General features: G+C 42.7%; 1 protein-coding gene across 6 annotated transcripts in view; it reads left to right on the top strand.

Annotated features, from left to right (window-relative positions):
- The first annotated feature begins 783 nt into the window (after nt 1-783).
- The window catches only part of ANO4 (anoctamin 4), a 452,569-nt gene continuing 436,736 nt past the window's right edge, over nt 784-16,616 (top strand). For all 6 annotated transcript variants that reach the window (XM_027593730.1, XM_027593729.1, XM_027593733.1 and 3 more), the window contains exons 1-2: nt 784-1,074; nt 14,044-14,127. In XM_027593730.1, coding sequence (XP_027449531.1) covers nt 954-1,074; nt 14,044-14,127 — 205 coding nt within the window. In that variant the 5' untranslated portion in view covers nt 784-953. The remainder of the gene's footprint in view (nt 1,075-14,043; nt 14,128-16,616) is intronic.

Below are 16,616 nucleotides of genomic sequence, written 5' to 3'. Positions count from 1 at the left end.
GTGTGCTCTTGACCCGGAGGGGTCTTTGGGCGGCCTCCCTCTTTTTCCTGTTCTCCCCCTCCCCTTCCCACGTCTCTTTCTCCTCCCACTTGCCTCTGAGCTGATTCCAAAAGGAGAACCCGCACAATAGGATGGGTGGACTTCAGGTAGGGAGAGCTGGGAGGGGCTCGGGCATTCAGTCATTCAACAAACATGCGTTCTTGCTCTAATTGAAGCCCGGGTAGTCAGTGTGGAGTAGGACACCAGTCACAGCCTCGTTGGGAGACAAATGCACCAATAAAGGTGACAGGATGATGTGCTGGGACAGGTCTGGGCTGTTGGGGTCAGAAGTCTGTACTTAGTGGTCAAGGACTTCATTAATAAAAATCCATAGGACACAGCTGCCACTCTCTTCTGGGCTTTGGTCTCGGAGGCAAACCCTTCTGAGACTGTCCCCTAGGACGGGAATCGCACCCGAGAGTCATAGGCCCGGCCGGTGCCACCCCCTGCGTCCCCAGGCGTGTTCTCCAGTGGAACTTCCCTAGGAAAAGAGCTGAAGGCTCGAGGTCCGAGAGGCTGTGGCGGGCTCGGGACTCCCCGACCTCACGTTTGCCCGCGTCACCCTATCGCCCCCAGCCGGAGGGGCACGCTGCTTGGAGCGGACCCAGCCGGGTCCTGCCCGACGTCCGCCCGTAGGGGCCGCATCCGCCGCGCGCCCGGCACCTCCCACGGCTCGCTTCGCTCCTCCTCTCTCCTGGTCGCCCGTCCTCCGCTGCAGGTTCAATCCCCGCGGAGACCCGGAGCGCGGGGACCCGAAGCGTGGCTGACCGTCTGCGCCCTCGCTCCCCGCGCCCTTGCAACCGAGACCCGGCCGGGGGCACCTGCGAGCTGCGGACACCTCTCCGGGGCGACCGCGTTGGGCTGACTGGGCATGCTCAGGAGCGGGGCTGCCGGGCGCCGCGGGAGCCAAGCGCATGCACTTGCGGGGCAAGGGGCCGACCGTCCAGGGGCGCGGCGCGCAGGCGGCCGCTCTGGCCGACGCCCTGGCCAGCCTGGGCAGGACGCGAGCCAGGATGGCCTCCCTCACGGCATACGGTAACGGCGGGCGGTCGCGGGCTCTCGGGGCGGCTGGGGCGGGCGGGGCCGGGAAGCCGTCCGAGCACCCCGGGGAACTTCGGGGTTCAGCTCCCGGGAGGGTCAGGACGGAAGGGAGGGGGCTGCAGCGCGCGCTGGCCTGGGGGTGGGGTGGGGTGGCGAGGCTCTGCGGGGTTGGAGTTGCCTTGAACCTGGGAAGGGGGTATTCGCAGAAGGAGTTGATGGAGTAAAAACGCCTAAAATTTAGGTGTCTGGGAGCTTTGGGTCTCCAGAAAAATTCCACCCGCTTCAGACCACTGAAGGGAAGGGATAAGGGTGTTAAGTTCGTTTCTAGCGGTGTGAGGCTTGGAGTTAGGAGGTCTGCGTTCAGTCAGCGCTTATTCTGTCCCTGACTGACCTTGGGCAAGTTATTTAAACTTTTTTGTTTTTGTATTTCTCCATCTGTAAATCAGAGATGAATACATCTCTCTGACAGATGCTATGGGGTTAAAATAATATGCACCAAAATATGTTTTTAATGCAAAAAAAAAATCAGCTTGGAAATAAAAGTTCCATGGAAATGGAAGGCATTATTCCCCCCCCAATTTTGCTAAAGAAATATATATTTTTATTATTTCTTTAAAGGCATTGCAGAATTCTAAGGAAAGCAAAATCACAGTATGAAGGTTTCCAAGCTCAGCTAGAAATCCCAGCGCACTGGGGAAGCCAAAAGGCTTTTTATCAACATTACTGCTTGTGTGGAAAAAACAATTCTCTATAGACCTTTGTCAGAGATGCTGCCGAGATTGGCTTATAGGAGGCTGAAACTCAAGCAGACCCTCCCACCCCCTCCCCGCCCCAGGGCTTGCAATCAGTTGCTGTGATAACATCTAGTTTTGGCGTTTTTTAAACGTGAAGGTAATGAGAATTGTTGGAGAATGTTTTGTGGGGACCTCTCCAAGCCTGGGGTTGGTGGGAGGGAATTTGCTGCTTTTTGGTGTGGAGGCTTCATCTCCAGGCCAGTGATGTCTCCTGCCATTTTCCCAAGGTTAAAGAGGTTGGTCTTTTTTTGTTTAAAATGATCACTCAGGTGGCTCTGAGGGTTTGCAGTTGATCCTTGTGAGTTGATAAGGAATTGTGAGAAGATTACAAATTGCATAGTCGTGTATTTTTTTTTTTTTTAAACTTAGTGCATCTTCTGCTGGTCTGTGAATTGTTCTTACTCCTGCTGCACATTTAACACATAACATTGTCATTCTTGGGTTACCATCTGGGGATAGTCCAACATTCTGATGGTGCTTTAGGTATATTCATTGGCAGATATCTATTTTTACACCTTTTTTATCAGAGGGATCCATCGTGTTAGATTTCACATGCTGTCCTGTGGATACTGTCAGTGATAGTAATAATCAGTTCTTTAAATTTCTAGAAACTTTTAAAAGCTTAATTGGGCACCCAGGTAGAGAAAATGAAGTCAGAAGAAGTAAAATTATTTTTGAAAAACAAGTGTATTTCAGTAATTAAAGGGCTGGCAGATCTTTTTTTTTTTTTTTTTGGCAACTTACAATTACACAGGTTTCTCTTTAGGACCTTAAAGAGAACTAAAACAGACTTAAATAAATATATCAATTAGACTTTGCACTATTTTAAATATATTCTTAACACTCTTTTTCCTTCCTCATCCCTCGAGTGGTGAATACATTTGGCCACAGAGTGCACATTAATTCTCTGGTCCGTAGTGAAGTAACCCAAGACATGACAAGATAAGTTAGTCCATCAGGGTTTCCATCCTAGTGAATGAGTTAAGGAAAAACAAATTTGAGCACATTCAACATATTCCTCACCCGCTGAATGCTGTTGAGATCATTATCTGATGAGAGCTTGGTCAGGCTCTGGAACCTTCTACAAATCATCTCTCTGACAACTGAACTGCTTTAAAAAATGTTCCCTTTCAGTTCTGTTGGATTTGGGTTTAGCTATCATGATGGGGAATGATCTAAGTTTCTTGCCCGGAATTTATAGGGTTCAATTTTTATATTCATTTGACTGATTTAATAAATGCCTTAGTCCTATCTTTAGCACAGGGGCTGCCAAGAGAATGAACAGTTACACTGTAGACCGTGTGTTTTAGGTTCCTGAGAGAGAAATTTGGCTTATGTATGCATTTCATTAGCAGCAGCCTCCAGTAAACCTCATTAGCTTCCCATCTAAATATGCATTTTTGATCCTATATTGGAACTTGTTCTTTCTGTATTTTAGCATGCATTTTTACTTTCAGACAGCCATCTAGACTCATATCTTCTAGAAATGTGAAATGAGATTCAGGTAATTAGTAACTGTAATATGCACTCTAACAAATATATGTTCAGTGAATGATGCAGTTTTATAAAAATTTTGGATTTTTAATGCCTCGACCTTTTGTACTCACCACTGATTTTTCTTTCCTTGTCTTTTAAATGGTTTAGGTTCTTAACCCCTTTTAGCTTATTATATAACCATGTGCATGAGACGAAGGATGGGTGACAAGTCTCCTTTAGAGAGAAATGACTGGGACTTGATTTGTTCTTGGCCATGCAAAAGAAGGCAGAGGGGCTGTGTTCTGGTCTGAACCAGAAAATGATTTGTGGTTGGACCTGTCAGCTTTGGATCTGAAGAGGCTTAATAAGAGGCTTGAGGAGCTTACAGAGCACAGTGGGGACTATTTTAGGGAAAGTGTCTCTGAGGAGATATTTGAACAGACACCTAAATGAAGGAAAGGAATGAACCATTCCATTATGTGTTGAAAGACCATTCCTGGCAAAGGGAACAGAAAGAGCAAAAGCCCTGGGGTAGGAATGAGATTGTCACGTTCAGAGCTAGCTGGAATGTCTGTGTGGCTTGAGCAGAGAGAGCAAGTAGAAGACAAGAAGGAAATGTAGTCAGAGCCAGTATTGTTCTTATAACTATTCTCCCCTCATTTTCCTCCTACCTCTTAAGTTGCTTCTTTGTGGAGTCCCTCTGTTTATGTTGGTGTTTGCCTGGGTTCTGTCCATGACTTTATAATCTCACTCTTAACCATTTGGAGGATATTAATTAGACACCTACCAAATGCTGGACAATAACCCTAAATGCAGGGCCAGTCCCTTATTGGGAGGCCTTTAAATTGGGGTGGCAAAGTTTTCTGCATTTTAAAGTAAAAGTGTGGGGCATGCTGGGACATAAACAATTAATAATGGTACTTTATATGAATTGCCTTAGTTAAATCTCACAAAAACCTTTAAGAAATTGGTCCAGTGTTAGCCTGGTTTTCATTTTGAAGAAATTCAGGCATGGATAGGTTGAGGAGCTTACTTAACCTCACATAATAAATGGGGAGCCCAAATGCAGATTTATAGAGTTTGGCTCTGGAGCCTTGGGCTAAGGGTAGTTAGGAAGAGGAAGAAAATGAGCAAATGTGTATGTGGGTAATTCCGGGCAGAAGGCATGGCTTGAGCGAAGCTTAAAGACCATGGGTGACCAGAAGTTCAGCATTTGTGATTAGAAGAGGGTATGGGAAAGGGTATAGTAAGAGCCAAGCCTAATCATGCATGCAACATGAGCATGAAACGAGGCAGGGAAGGGGTGAGAGCCTAGGACATAATTTCCCCTCCTCTGACTTTGTCTTTATTCAAGTGATTCCCCAGTGGAAATCACCAACTCAGAACTTCTTCTTTCTTGTGTGTGCTATGTTTGTATACCTGGCTGTGGGCTAGCCTTCTCTGAATGTGTGCCTCTCTAGCATCTCAGTTCAGCTCAGTGTATCCAACACAGAATTCCCCTCCCTTACCTGTTTCCCATTGAATAACTCCAGCTCTCCAGCTGCTGAGCTCAAACTCCGTGCCACGCTCTCGCCCGGACCTAGGAGGGCCTGAATGAGTGAGATCTCATTCTCTCTCTCACAGATGGCAGGATCAGCTGGAGGAGACAGACTTCTACACTGAAAATCACAGAGCAGTGCTGGGGGCGACGGGTGGGGACTGGGAGGAGTAAGGCATAGGTCAGGAAGAGTTCCCTGGAGGAGGCGATGCTAAGAGGCTAATTGGGAGAAGGAGGGCATTCCAGGGAGGGAGAGCAGCATGAACAAAGGTAAAGGGGAGAGATGGTAAGGGCCACAAAGGCAGCTGCCAGGAGCACATGTTGGTAGAGCGTGACAACCTGGAGAAGTTGGCCGGGGCCATTGTGCTCTCTCTAGACACCTAGGCCAGAATCCTCGGAGCCCTCTTTGAGTCTTCTCTGGAACATGCTAACCATGATACCTTGGACAAAGGGATTCACCTCCTGTGTCTCAGTTTTCTTACTTGTAAAATGGGGTCATGGCAGTAATAGTACTGTGGGTGCCTAAGTGGGGTGCACAGTGAGTACTCAGGAAACATCAGCTGTGACTGTCAGTGGCTCTTCCAGCCAACATACCCTCAATCACCAAGGCCTGTTGATTCTTTTTCCTTAAAATCTTTCTACTCTATTTTCTCCTCTCTCTGCCCACTGCTCTTACGTTAGTTGAGGCCACCATCTTTGCTCATTCTGACTGCAGTAGCAGCCTCCCAGCTGGTTTCTCTGCCTCTAGTCCTGGTCTCTTTTGGTCCCAGTTGCAAATCTCATCCTGTATTCTCCTGCCTGTAACACTTCAGTGGCTCCCCTCTGCCTGTAAGTCAAAGTTTAACTTCCCTCATTTGGCAAAGGAGGTCCTTAAGGAGTTGACCACCCTTTTCTCTTGTGGTCCCAGCATCCCACTTTTTAGGGACATGGTGGTTCAGCATGACTAATTACATCAGGCTTTCTCAGGTGTCTGGACCTTGGCGCATGCTCTGAAAAACACCCCCCTCCACCTCTACAAGGCTCATTTTACTCCCCTTCCCCCTGACCTGGGATGTCTCAGGGTAGGTCTTCTCCCACCCAACTCTTCATTTTGTACTGTGAATATTCCCCTCTGTGGGCTGTAGAATCCCAAAGACCAAGGACCATATCTTACATCTTTGTATTCCTGGTGCCCTGCACAGTGCCTGACACATAGTAAGTGATCAATCTTTGGCTGTCTGACTGACTGAATGGACTATGTCAGGGGGCAGTACACTGTGTACAGAGTTTTTTAAAACCTCATTTCCCTACTGCAAATAACAAGCAGAATGACTTTTACCCTTCAGAAAAGAGGAACAAGCAAAAGACCAAAAGCATCCACATCATGCGGTACAATCAGATGCATGCTAACTAACTGGAACTCACGCTTTATTTACAAAATAAATCCAGGGAGGTATTTGATGACTTCTCTTGTTTTTGCCTTCCACCACCTGGCATGCTTGTTATTTTGCAATCCAGACACTCATGGTCAACATTGATTGGGATCCTTTTGATTAAGAAGCTGCAGCAAAGCATGTACACATTATTCTTTGACCTTCAGCCTCCACATTTTAAAAGTCTCTTTCTGGGGTAAGATTAAATTAAAATTTTATTTTGATGCTGTGAAGAAGCATTTTAATCTTTTCCTTTAAAACATTATGTTCTTTGGGCGCCTGGGTGGCTCAGTCGTTAAGCGTCTGCCTTCCGCTCAGGTCATGATCCCAGGGTTCTGGGATAGAGTCCCACATCGGGCTCCCTGTTCAGCAGGAAGTCTGCTTCTCCCTCTCCCACTCCCCCTGCTGTGTTCCTGCTTTCGCTATCTCTCTCTCTGTCAAATAAATACATAAATAAAATCTTTAAAAAAAATTATGTTCTTTGTAATAGCCATGTAGGGTTTTCTGTTAGAACATAGTCCTAGACAAGCAGTTCACAGCTACTAAGTTTCTAGAACAGACAATTAAACATGTTTTGTGAGTTCTCACTATGTGTCGGGCACTGTTGTAGGTTCTGGAGGTAAACAAAAAACAAAAACTACTTGTTTTCATGAATCTTACATTGTACTAATACGAAATGGATCTTTACCTTCTGGAAAAAAATGACAATATAATATAGGATATTCAACACTGAATCAAAGAGGTAAAGACGGAAAGAAAAGAAAGGAAAGGCTTTTCTCCAGTTAGGCTTCATGAAAGGGCTTTTGTCACTGTGGAGACTGTGAGAGTGGAATCAAAGGGAAGCTGAGATAATGAGTATCAGGCACAGTGTTTAAAATTCAGGAATGGTGATTAAAGTATTTGAAAGCTCACTAGAGGCTTTGGCAGACATTCATTGTGCCTTCTATGCATTAGGCAGAGCCAGGCACTATGGCACAAGATGAATAAAGGATGGCCTTGCCCTCCAGGACTTTGGGTCTAGCTCAGGTCCCATGGGGGATGCAGAGGCTGCTACTACTAGTATGGTTACAAGTAGTGCCTGCCCAGTTTGTCTCCTAGTGCTGTTGCAAACATCACATGAAAGAGCAAATGCAAACATTTTATGAAACCTAGAAAGCCCTATAATAATTTAGTATACAGCACTACGATGTGTTGTTTTTATTGTAGTAATAAAGAGATCTGGTATAGAATCTGGTATAGGATTATAGGAAATGCTCTGTTGAGTGGAAACACACTTTCTGCACTTTGATTGATTCATCAGCACCTTATTGAGACCTCCCGAGACGTCCACTCCTACCTGGGACCAGCCTGTGTCTACTGTATGTGTATCTGTTTTCTTTTGTTATAAGAGCATTCTACTAATGAGCATTCTGTTAATACCCAAAATAATTTGAGACTAAAAAAAGTGTGTTAATTTTGTCACAACATTCCTGTTAAGAGAAATACATAGATGATGTCCACCTTGTTCCCTGTAGACCCTCACTGCTTAACACATCAGAGGAATAGATATATGCATATGTACATAAACAGATGTCATTATATATATAACATAAAAATTATATATAAAAATATATAAATATATATAAAAGTATATATATATTCTACTAGTAGGTTCTCTAGAACCTTTTATAAACAATTTAAAGTGATTTTTTAAAAAATCAAATGCAGTAGGCAGCTCACGCTGCACAATGAATAGGTATTTTGTAAATTAAATATTTCCAGTGCACTAGTGTGGATAGTTATGCAAGGAATTGTATGATGTTTGTTTTTGTAGAGTCAGTACTTATGCATCCTTTGTCTTTTTGGTGAATTCTTGTTTCGTCTGTTCGTGTGTATAAGCAGATTTAGGATATGCTCTTAAGGGTTTAGTGAAAACATTTTCTTTCCTTTTCAAAAAATCCCCTTCCTTTTGTTGTTGGTGAGATGTTTCTGCAGGCACTGTGGATTCCAAGGGAGGGCTTTGCCTCAGTCTGGAGTCCCTCTCCCAGCAACATTGGCACCAGCTGAAAGTCTATTCAAACGCAGTTGTCAATGCTATCTCAATAAAACTTGAAAGAAGAAAAAGAAAAGAAATGCCAAATTAAAGGCCCACCCCAGACCTACTAAATCAAGATCTTTATTTTTTTAAGATCTTCATTTTAATACGAGGCCCAGGTGATGTGTAATCTTAAAAATTTCCTTACTTTTACTAAATTTTTGCTTGCTCAACCAGTTATTGTGTGTTGAAATCTCTCCCTATGATGGTGGATTTGTCAGTTTCTCCCTGCAGTTCTGTTAATTTTTGCTTCATGTATTTTGAGGTTATTTTATTTTGGGCACACAGATGTAGTATTTTTTATATCTTCCTGAAGCATTGAGCCTTGAACCTCTTATCATTATTTATTGACCCTTTGTATCCTTAACAATGCTTTTTGCCTTAAAGCCTTTTTTATCTAAAAATAACATAGCTACTCTGGCTTTATTTTGGTTAGTATTTGCTTGCTATTTTTTTAATATCTTTTACTTTTAACATTTTTGTGTCCTTATGATTTAGGCATTTCTTTTATAAATAGCATTTGATTTTTTTTTAAGAAACCTTTCTCACAATCTCTGAAATAGCAAATTTGGACCATTTACATGTATTGTGATTACTAGTATATTTGAACTGAATTATACCATTTTACTTTGTATTTTCTTTGTCTTGTTTTTTATTCCTGTGCTTTATTCCAATTTATTTCCTTTTTCTAAGTTAACCTTTTTAAAAAAATTTTTATTGTTAAATCCCCTCTCTCATTCTTCCCTACCATCTATCTGTCTCTCCCTCTAACACAATAAACTGGTTTGGAAATACTACAGTCTGTTTCTGTTGTTTTAAACAGTTATTCTTCTACTTTCATTTAAATCATGCCTAACAAATCCTATACTTTTTCATTACACTTTGTTTGACTAACTCCAAATTTAATATGTTGACCTCTCCCCTGAGTAGTCCTTTGACTTTGAGTACCCAACTCCTGGCTCATGTACTATTATTATTTAGTATTTTAGTTCTGTTCTTTGTTTTTAAATCTCCCAAATTAAGCATTATAATGATCATTTTTACATTGAAAATTTTTGTTTAGGTTTGTGTACATATTTCCTAGAATTCTCCAGTCAGTGGAAAGACATAAATAGGTGCAGGACTTTCTTTCTCCCCTACCCACCCCCTGTGGTTAAGATGAAAGTAAGATAGAGTTGAGTGTTGAAATGGGTGAGGTTTTCTTTTGTTATAAGAGCATTCTATTAATGAGCATTCTATTAATACCCAAAATAATTTGAGGCCAAAAAAAGTGTGTTAATTTTGTCACAACATTCCTGTTAAGAGAACTACATAGATGATGTCCACCTTGTTCCCTGTAGACCCTCACTGCTTAACACATCAGATAAATGACTGTCAGAGATTTAGCACCATATACCAGAGGAATCCACCTAACCCAGCTTGTGATATGAATCCTCCTTCTGTCTAACCCTGTTCTCAAATATTTGTCTAATGTAGGACAAACCTGGGTTTTAATTCTAGCTTCATGACTTCTCAGAAGTATGAGTCTGTGCACATTCCCTAATTTTGTGAGCTTCTAGTTCCTCATCTGTGTAGTGGGATAATCATACCTGCCTTAAAAGAGTTGTTTTGAAGCTTAAATGAAATATGAATGTAAATGAAATAATCAGTGTTTGGTGTGGTGCCTAATAAAAGCAAGCACTCAGTAACTAGTATTGTCTGATCCCACCACCATCTCCTTTTCTCTCTCTCTCTCTCTCTTTTTTTTTAAGATTTTATTTATTTATTTGTCAGAGAGAGAGAGAGAGTGAGAGAGCATAAGCAGGGAGAGCAAAAGGCAGAGGGAAGGGCAGGCTCCCCGCCGAGCTGGGAGCCTGAAACAAAATGGGACTCGATCCCAGGACCCAGGATCCTGACCTGAGCTGAAGGCAGAAACTTAACTGACTGAGCCACCCAGGTGTCCCACCATCGCCTTTTCTTAGATGTTTTTTTCAGAATTTTCATTCCTGGTTTGCCCTGTCATGGTTTCTGTCCCTCTTTATTTCTTAAAAAAAAAATTACTGTGAGTTATAGCATATATAAAGTTGGGGGGGAGAGAGAAATTTATGGTTTAACAAATACTTAGAAAATGAGTACTGTGTGACCACTACTTAAGTCAAAAAACAGAACATTTCCAGTACTGCAGACCCCACCCCTGTACCGGCACCTCCTCCCAAATCAAAGTTGCTTCTTGTCCACCAAAAAGAACCACCATGCTGACTTTTGTGCTAATTATTTTTTACTTTTCTTTACAATATTCCCATCAATGTGTGCATCCCTAAACAATATAGTTTAGTTTTGTTGTTGAAATTTTCATCAGTAGGATCATGTGTTGTTTTGGGGTTGGTTCTTTCATTCAACAGTGTTTGTGAGATCTATCTATAATATTTTGTGTAGCTTTACTTCATTTATTTCCTTTGCTGTATGGCATTCTATTTTATGGATATCCTTGTTCTTTTGAAATATAAAATAAATCATAGCTCTCACTAATGAACACTTTCTATGTCCTGCCTTATATGGTAAGTGCCTTTGTTATTCTCATCATACATATGAGGAAACAGAGCTACACAGAGATGAAATAATGTGCCCAAGGGTTGGAACCAGGTGTCTCATTTAGATATTGACTCCAGAACCCACGAAGTTTATTAATGTCATTCAGAGTCTCGAATTTTCCCACTAGCTACCTGATTTTTTTTCTTTAAGTGCAATTGGTCCCTAAAGGATTAAATGGATATTTAGGCCCTCCCCTCAAAAGCTAGCATTCTTATTTTAATTCCTACGCAGGGGAAGCACCTTCTTTTACATAGAATGCCATAACTTGTGCCCTAACTGCCACAGGTCTTTATACATTTGCCCTTTGAGTCTTTTCAGAATATTTCCACCAAAATTATGCCCTAGTTTTACCATTCAGGTTTTATTCAAATTTAAGTTAGCTTTACCATTAAGTTTTATTTATGGCCTCTTCCCAAGCTTTCATTCCTTATTCAAGCATCCTGCTTCTTTGTTGATTGCTGATTTCTAAGTATGCTTTTCTCCTTCATTTCTTTTCCCTGCTCCCCATGCGTAGGCCCTTCTGGGCTTGTGCATTTCTCTCTCTCTGTATTTATTTATATATCACCTTTGATGCCATTGACTTTACCCCTTGCAGTTCTCGTGCCTTCCAAAAATCTTTTAAGGACAGATCATTAGCAAAGGGTTTACAAAGAATTAGGAACGACAACTTTAGAGCAGTTAGATATGTTTTAGGTCCGGATTTTGTTGATTCAGTTGATTCCACAAATGTGTCCTGAACTACTTGCTAACTACGCATTTGTGTAGCCTCTTTATTTTTATTAACCATATCATATCAACCCCTACCTAGAAGAAGTAGGATAAGCATTATTGTCACCATTTTCAGATAGAAACAGCCAATAGCTTGACTAAGTTATAAGAGTTTATGCAGCAGAACTAGGCCTAAAGCACAGACCTGTGGATTCCCAGCCCAGTGTTCTTCCTTGATCCCAGCCACCTCTAATGAAGTTACACTAACAGAAAAGGGAAATGGCCACTTGTCTGTTTTGTTTTTTTTTTTTAATTTCATGCATCCTTTTTTCTTTCAACCAATGAACCTGTACTGAAGATACATCTGATGGCACACATGGCACTAAATTCTGGAAATTACAAATTGAATAGCACATGGGTATGTCCTTGGCAAGCCCACGGTTTAGATCTGTGTAAACCAGTGCAGTCTCTCCTGCTCAGTGCTGGTGGGGGCGTGTCTGACGCTCTGAAAGCACCCTAGAGGGTGCGGATGGCTTGGGAATGTTTCCTAGAAGAGGAGTTGGCCACATGCACTTGCTGGAATTATGTTTCCCACATTCAAAATAGTTTAAAATATTTTCTAGCATTTTACCTTCCTGTTTGTGGACCTACCATGGCCTTGACGTGGCTTCTGAAGGCCACCACCATTTCTCTGCCCTCTGGCTCACCATCTGCTTTTGTTAATATTTCCCAACTGCTTCAAACCACAGGCATATAGGGATGACCCTGCAGATGCCTCTCACTTGCTTCCTTCTGTCCACATACCCGCCGTTCTTTCCTCCTAAGAGCATTCACGTACCATACCATCTTCTCTACCAGTCCGCATCATGGTCTCATTAAAATCTGACTCTCAGAATGTTTCCATAAACCCTTCTCTGAGTGCAATTGACTTATTCTTAATTATTTCTTTCCCTCAGACCTATAATTTTCACCATTTATAGATCTGAGTTTCAAAGTTTTCTTGATATTACATAATACTCAAATAGTTCCTTTAGGTCAGTTTGGTAACCATCATCATAATGACTCTTTGTCTCTAATCTGTAGAGTTTTGTATTAGAAAATATGTATTTACTCTGATGTTTTAAAATCACGTATTCATGCCCTGCTGTTTCCTAAACAGTTTGGAGTGGTTCTGATCTCAGTGTGGGCTCTGTTCTGCTGCATGCTGTGGTGTGGCCCTGGTGCCCAGAGCCTTCTCAGCCTTCCCGTCAGAGACTGGGCTTGGGTGGGTAGGGATGATGCCTGCCCTGTCCTACCTCATGCGTGTTGCGATGTGGATGAAAATCCTAAGACGCTGTGTCAGTGGAGTATTTGGGTTTCCTTTGCCCCTAGTGCCTAGAACATTTTCTGTTCACAATTGTGAGGAATTCCGAGCGGCATGTTGTACTTTTAGCCCCAAAGGGAACTGCATCCACTTCTGTCATCCCCACGGGCACTTCTCCCCTGGCTTGGCCACCCTCAGTTCCAGTCAGGATTATTGCAGCGGCCCCAGCAAGGAGTCTCTCTGCCTCTCATCTTGCTTCTTCCAGTCTGTTCTCCACCTGGCCTCAAAGTGATCTTTCCAAAGTGAAAATGGGATCCGGCTCTCTAGGCAAGAGCCAAACTTGTTAATGTGGTTTATGAGACCTTGTCATAATCTAGCTGCTGTTAACCTCTCCTCTTCCTGAGCTCAGCCGCCGACGCAGGAGGCTGCCTGTGGCCTCTGAGCCTCCACCCACGATGAAGCTTCTCTATCTGGATCTTTCCCTCAGTTCCTCACCCTTTGGCCTAGTCAGGTGTTACTCACGTTTAGATTTTATTTTATTTTTTTTAAAGATTTTATTTATTTATTTGCCAGAGATAGAGTGAGAGCGAGAGCGAGAGAGTGCACAAGCAGGGGAAGTGGCAGGCAGAGGGAGAAGCAGGCTCCCCGCTGAGCAAGGACTGATCCCAGGACCCTGGGATCATGACCTGAGCCGAAGGCAGCCCGGCTGAGCTTAACTGACTGAGCCACCCAGGCGTCCCTAGGTTTTAGTTTAGATGTCACTTCCTCTCTGAAGTCTTACGTGCTACCCTCTCTAGATCAAGTGTTCTCTCACCTGTCCCTGCACGTCTGCCAACATCCTTTATCACCCCCAGTATAATAACAGTGGCACCCAACTGAAATTGCCTGTGTGGACAGTCTGGGTTGTTTGCTGAATGTTCCCAGGTGCTTGGCACTGAGCACTAGCTAAGCATCAATGAATGAACCAGTGAAGGAGCAGGAGACTGCCCGGAACAGCGGCCTGGTTGATCTACCAGCAGTCATATATTTAACTGTGTTCATGGTGTCTATCAGGATATAATCAACCTTCTCTTTTATTTTCTTAACAGACAGAGATGTGAGCAGTGGGAGTTATAACCTTTCCTCTGCCACGACAGGCAGCTACTACAGTTGTGTCAGCCAGATCACCATAGGTGAGCAATGTTGACATTTTGTTTTATAAAAATTATTATTGCTTAGAAACACCTGGGGTGGGGGTGCTGAGGAAGAAGTGAGTAGAAAATGTAATATCAGGAGCCTCTATTTTCAGAATCAGAGCAAATGCTCGTGGACTCATCTTACTGGAGCACCCTCTTGTGGATTCTTACTGCTTTTGCATAGATATTGTTTGAGGAAATGTGGTCCAGAGAGCTAAAAAAAAAAAACCCCCAAAACCAAAAAACTCTGCGTTTTCCCAACATTTCATCATTTGTTTTAACTTTTTAATTTGTATATCACCTGTATTATTATGTATACTTAATCTTAAAATTGACTTCCTTTCTAAGACTTATATTCATCTATTGCTGCTCTTGGCCATTATCATACATTATTTTGCTTAATCAGGACTATATGAAGAGGGTACTATTACTTCTCCGTCTCACAGATGAGGAAATCTGATCTTTTCCACCTAGCCAATAATCAATGTATCTATGATTTCAATCCAGGTTTGCTTGACACTAAAGTTCATGCTCTTAATGGTTTCTCAAACCTCAGTAATGTGGACACCTATAAAAAGAAACAATAGTTATGAACCCCTAAAATTGATTTAAATTATTTTTTTAAAGATTTTATTTATTTATTTGACAGAGACACAGAGAGAGAGGGAACACAAGCAGGGGGAGTGGGAGAGGGAGAAGCAGGCTTCCCGCAGAGCAGGGAGCCCAATGCGGGGCTGGATCCCAGGATCCGGGGACCACGACCCAAGCCGAAGGCAGATGCTTAACGACTGAGCCACCCAGTCGCCCCTGATTTAAATTATTTTTATTATAATGATACTTAAGTGTGTTTAAACATAAAACTAAGGTTAGGCTCCTTAGAGCCATACAAATAGCCATACAAATCAACTTGAATTTACGAATAAAACTTAAAACACTGTCAAGGAAAAAATTACAAATCTATCACATTAATTTAATATGATAGACATTGTTATCTTGCTGAAATACATTAGTTCTTGTCATGCGATATGGTGCTGACTGCAGCAGTGTGGGATCTTTGAGGTCAGTACAGCTTTACTGCTAGGTATTCATGATAACTCTGCTCTGCCACCGGTTTTCTCTGTTCAACCCACTGTGAAACCTCTGCTAAGGCTGGTGGGGTTATTGGATCTTCCTTTGGTATGAATGCACCTTGACATGTCCGTCTCTCTCCTTTTCTCATTGAGTCTACCAATTGGTGCCAACTTGATGGAAATGCAAAAGCAAATCTAGGCCCTAAAGTTAAGTGATAGAACTTGGTCCACAATATACATCTATTAATTTTTAAATGATTAAATTAACTTTAAAATGAAAAATAAAAACAATTAAAAAATTCTTGTGGAGAGTTCATGGACCCTGGTTTAAAAAGACTAACTAACCTACAATGACCTTCCTAAAGACATTTGTTAAGTAGTGGGAGGTTCAGAGGAGGAGGGTGACAAGATGAAGGCCTGGATGAAAGAAGGGATTCTGGCAGTGAACAAGATGGATTTCATGGGGAGGGGGGTCTGGTGTTATAACAGGTAAGTGGCTGTGACTTTATTCTTGATATGCGACAGTAATGAACTTGGGAGGTGGGATAAAGAGCAGGTCTGGAGGGACAGAGTAGGAGAGCTGGCAGGACTAGTCATTGACTGGATAGAGGGAGAGGCAGGTGTGCCTTGAGACTCTGAGTCAGGGTTATAGGGAGTCTGAGCCATCTCTAGAAATACAGCAGTCAGGAAGAGGACTTGATGGGGCTACAGGTTAGTTATGTCGGGCTTGAGGGGCCTGTGAGACTCCCACCTCAGAATGACCCACAGGAGATAATGGGCAGGAGATGAAGATATTGGTGTTCTCTGCACAGAGAAGTCGGTCGAATCTTTGCAAGAGGAGGAGATCATAAGAGTCAGTACATGGAGTGAGTAGAGGGCTAACAGCCAGTCTTTAGGGGAAGCATAATTGGTAGAAATAATGACAGAGGTAGGAAGACCAAGTGAGCACCATTTTTGGAAAGCCCAGGGAATTTCTAGGAGAGGCAGAGGAGGTTAGAGTTCAAGGGCTGCCCTGGTGACATCCCCAAGAGACATGGCAGTAGGTGGTGGGAGGGAAGCCAGGTTGCAAAGCTTGGAGTAAGGAGTGAAGAGCTATGAATAGAGACTTGTCTTTTAAGACATTTGTCAGTGAAAGTGGAGGGATAAATAGTGAGGAGCACAGTGGGAGCTTTCTTGGTGCCAAGCACTGTTCTAGGTACTTTTTCTGTATTTACTCATTTAATCTTCACAAAAATCTTACAAGTTAGGTACTGTTATTTTCCCCATTTTTTCAGATGAGGAAACTAAATTCTAGAGAGGTTAAAAAGTGGCTGAAATTACATGGGTGGTAACAGATGGGATTTCAACCCAGGTAATTTAGTTCCCATTGGATGACACTCTTGCTATTTGCCATGGGCCTAGTACCCTTTCTTGGTC

The sequence above is a fragment of the Zalophus californianus genome, chromosome 9 (assembly GCF_009762305.2).
Source record: "Zalophus californianus isolate mZalCal1 chromosome 9, mZalCal1.pri.v2, whole genome shotgun sequence".
Classification (NCBI taxonomy): domain Eukaryota; kingdom Metazoa; phylum Chordata; class Mammalia; order Carnivora; family Otariidae; genus Zalophus; species Zalophus californianus.
The sequence above is the reverse complement of the archived record's forward strand: the minus strand, read 5'-3'. Positions and strand labels throughout refer to the sequence as shown.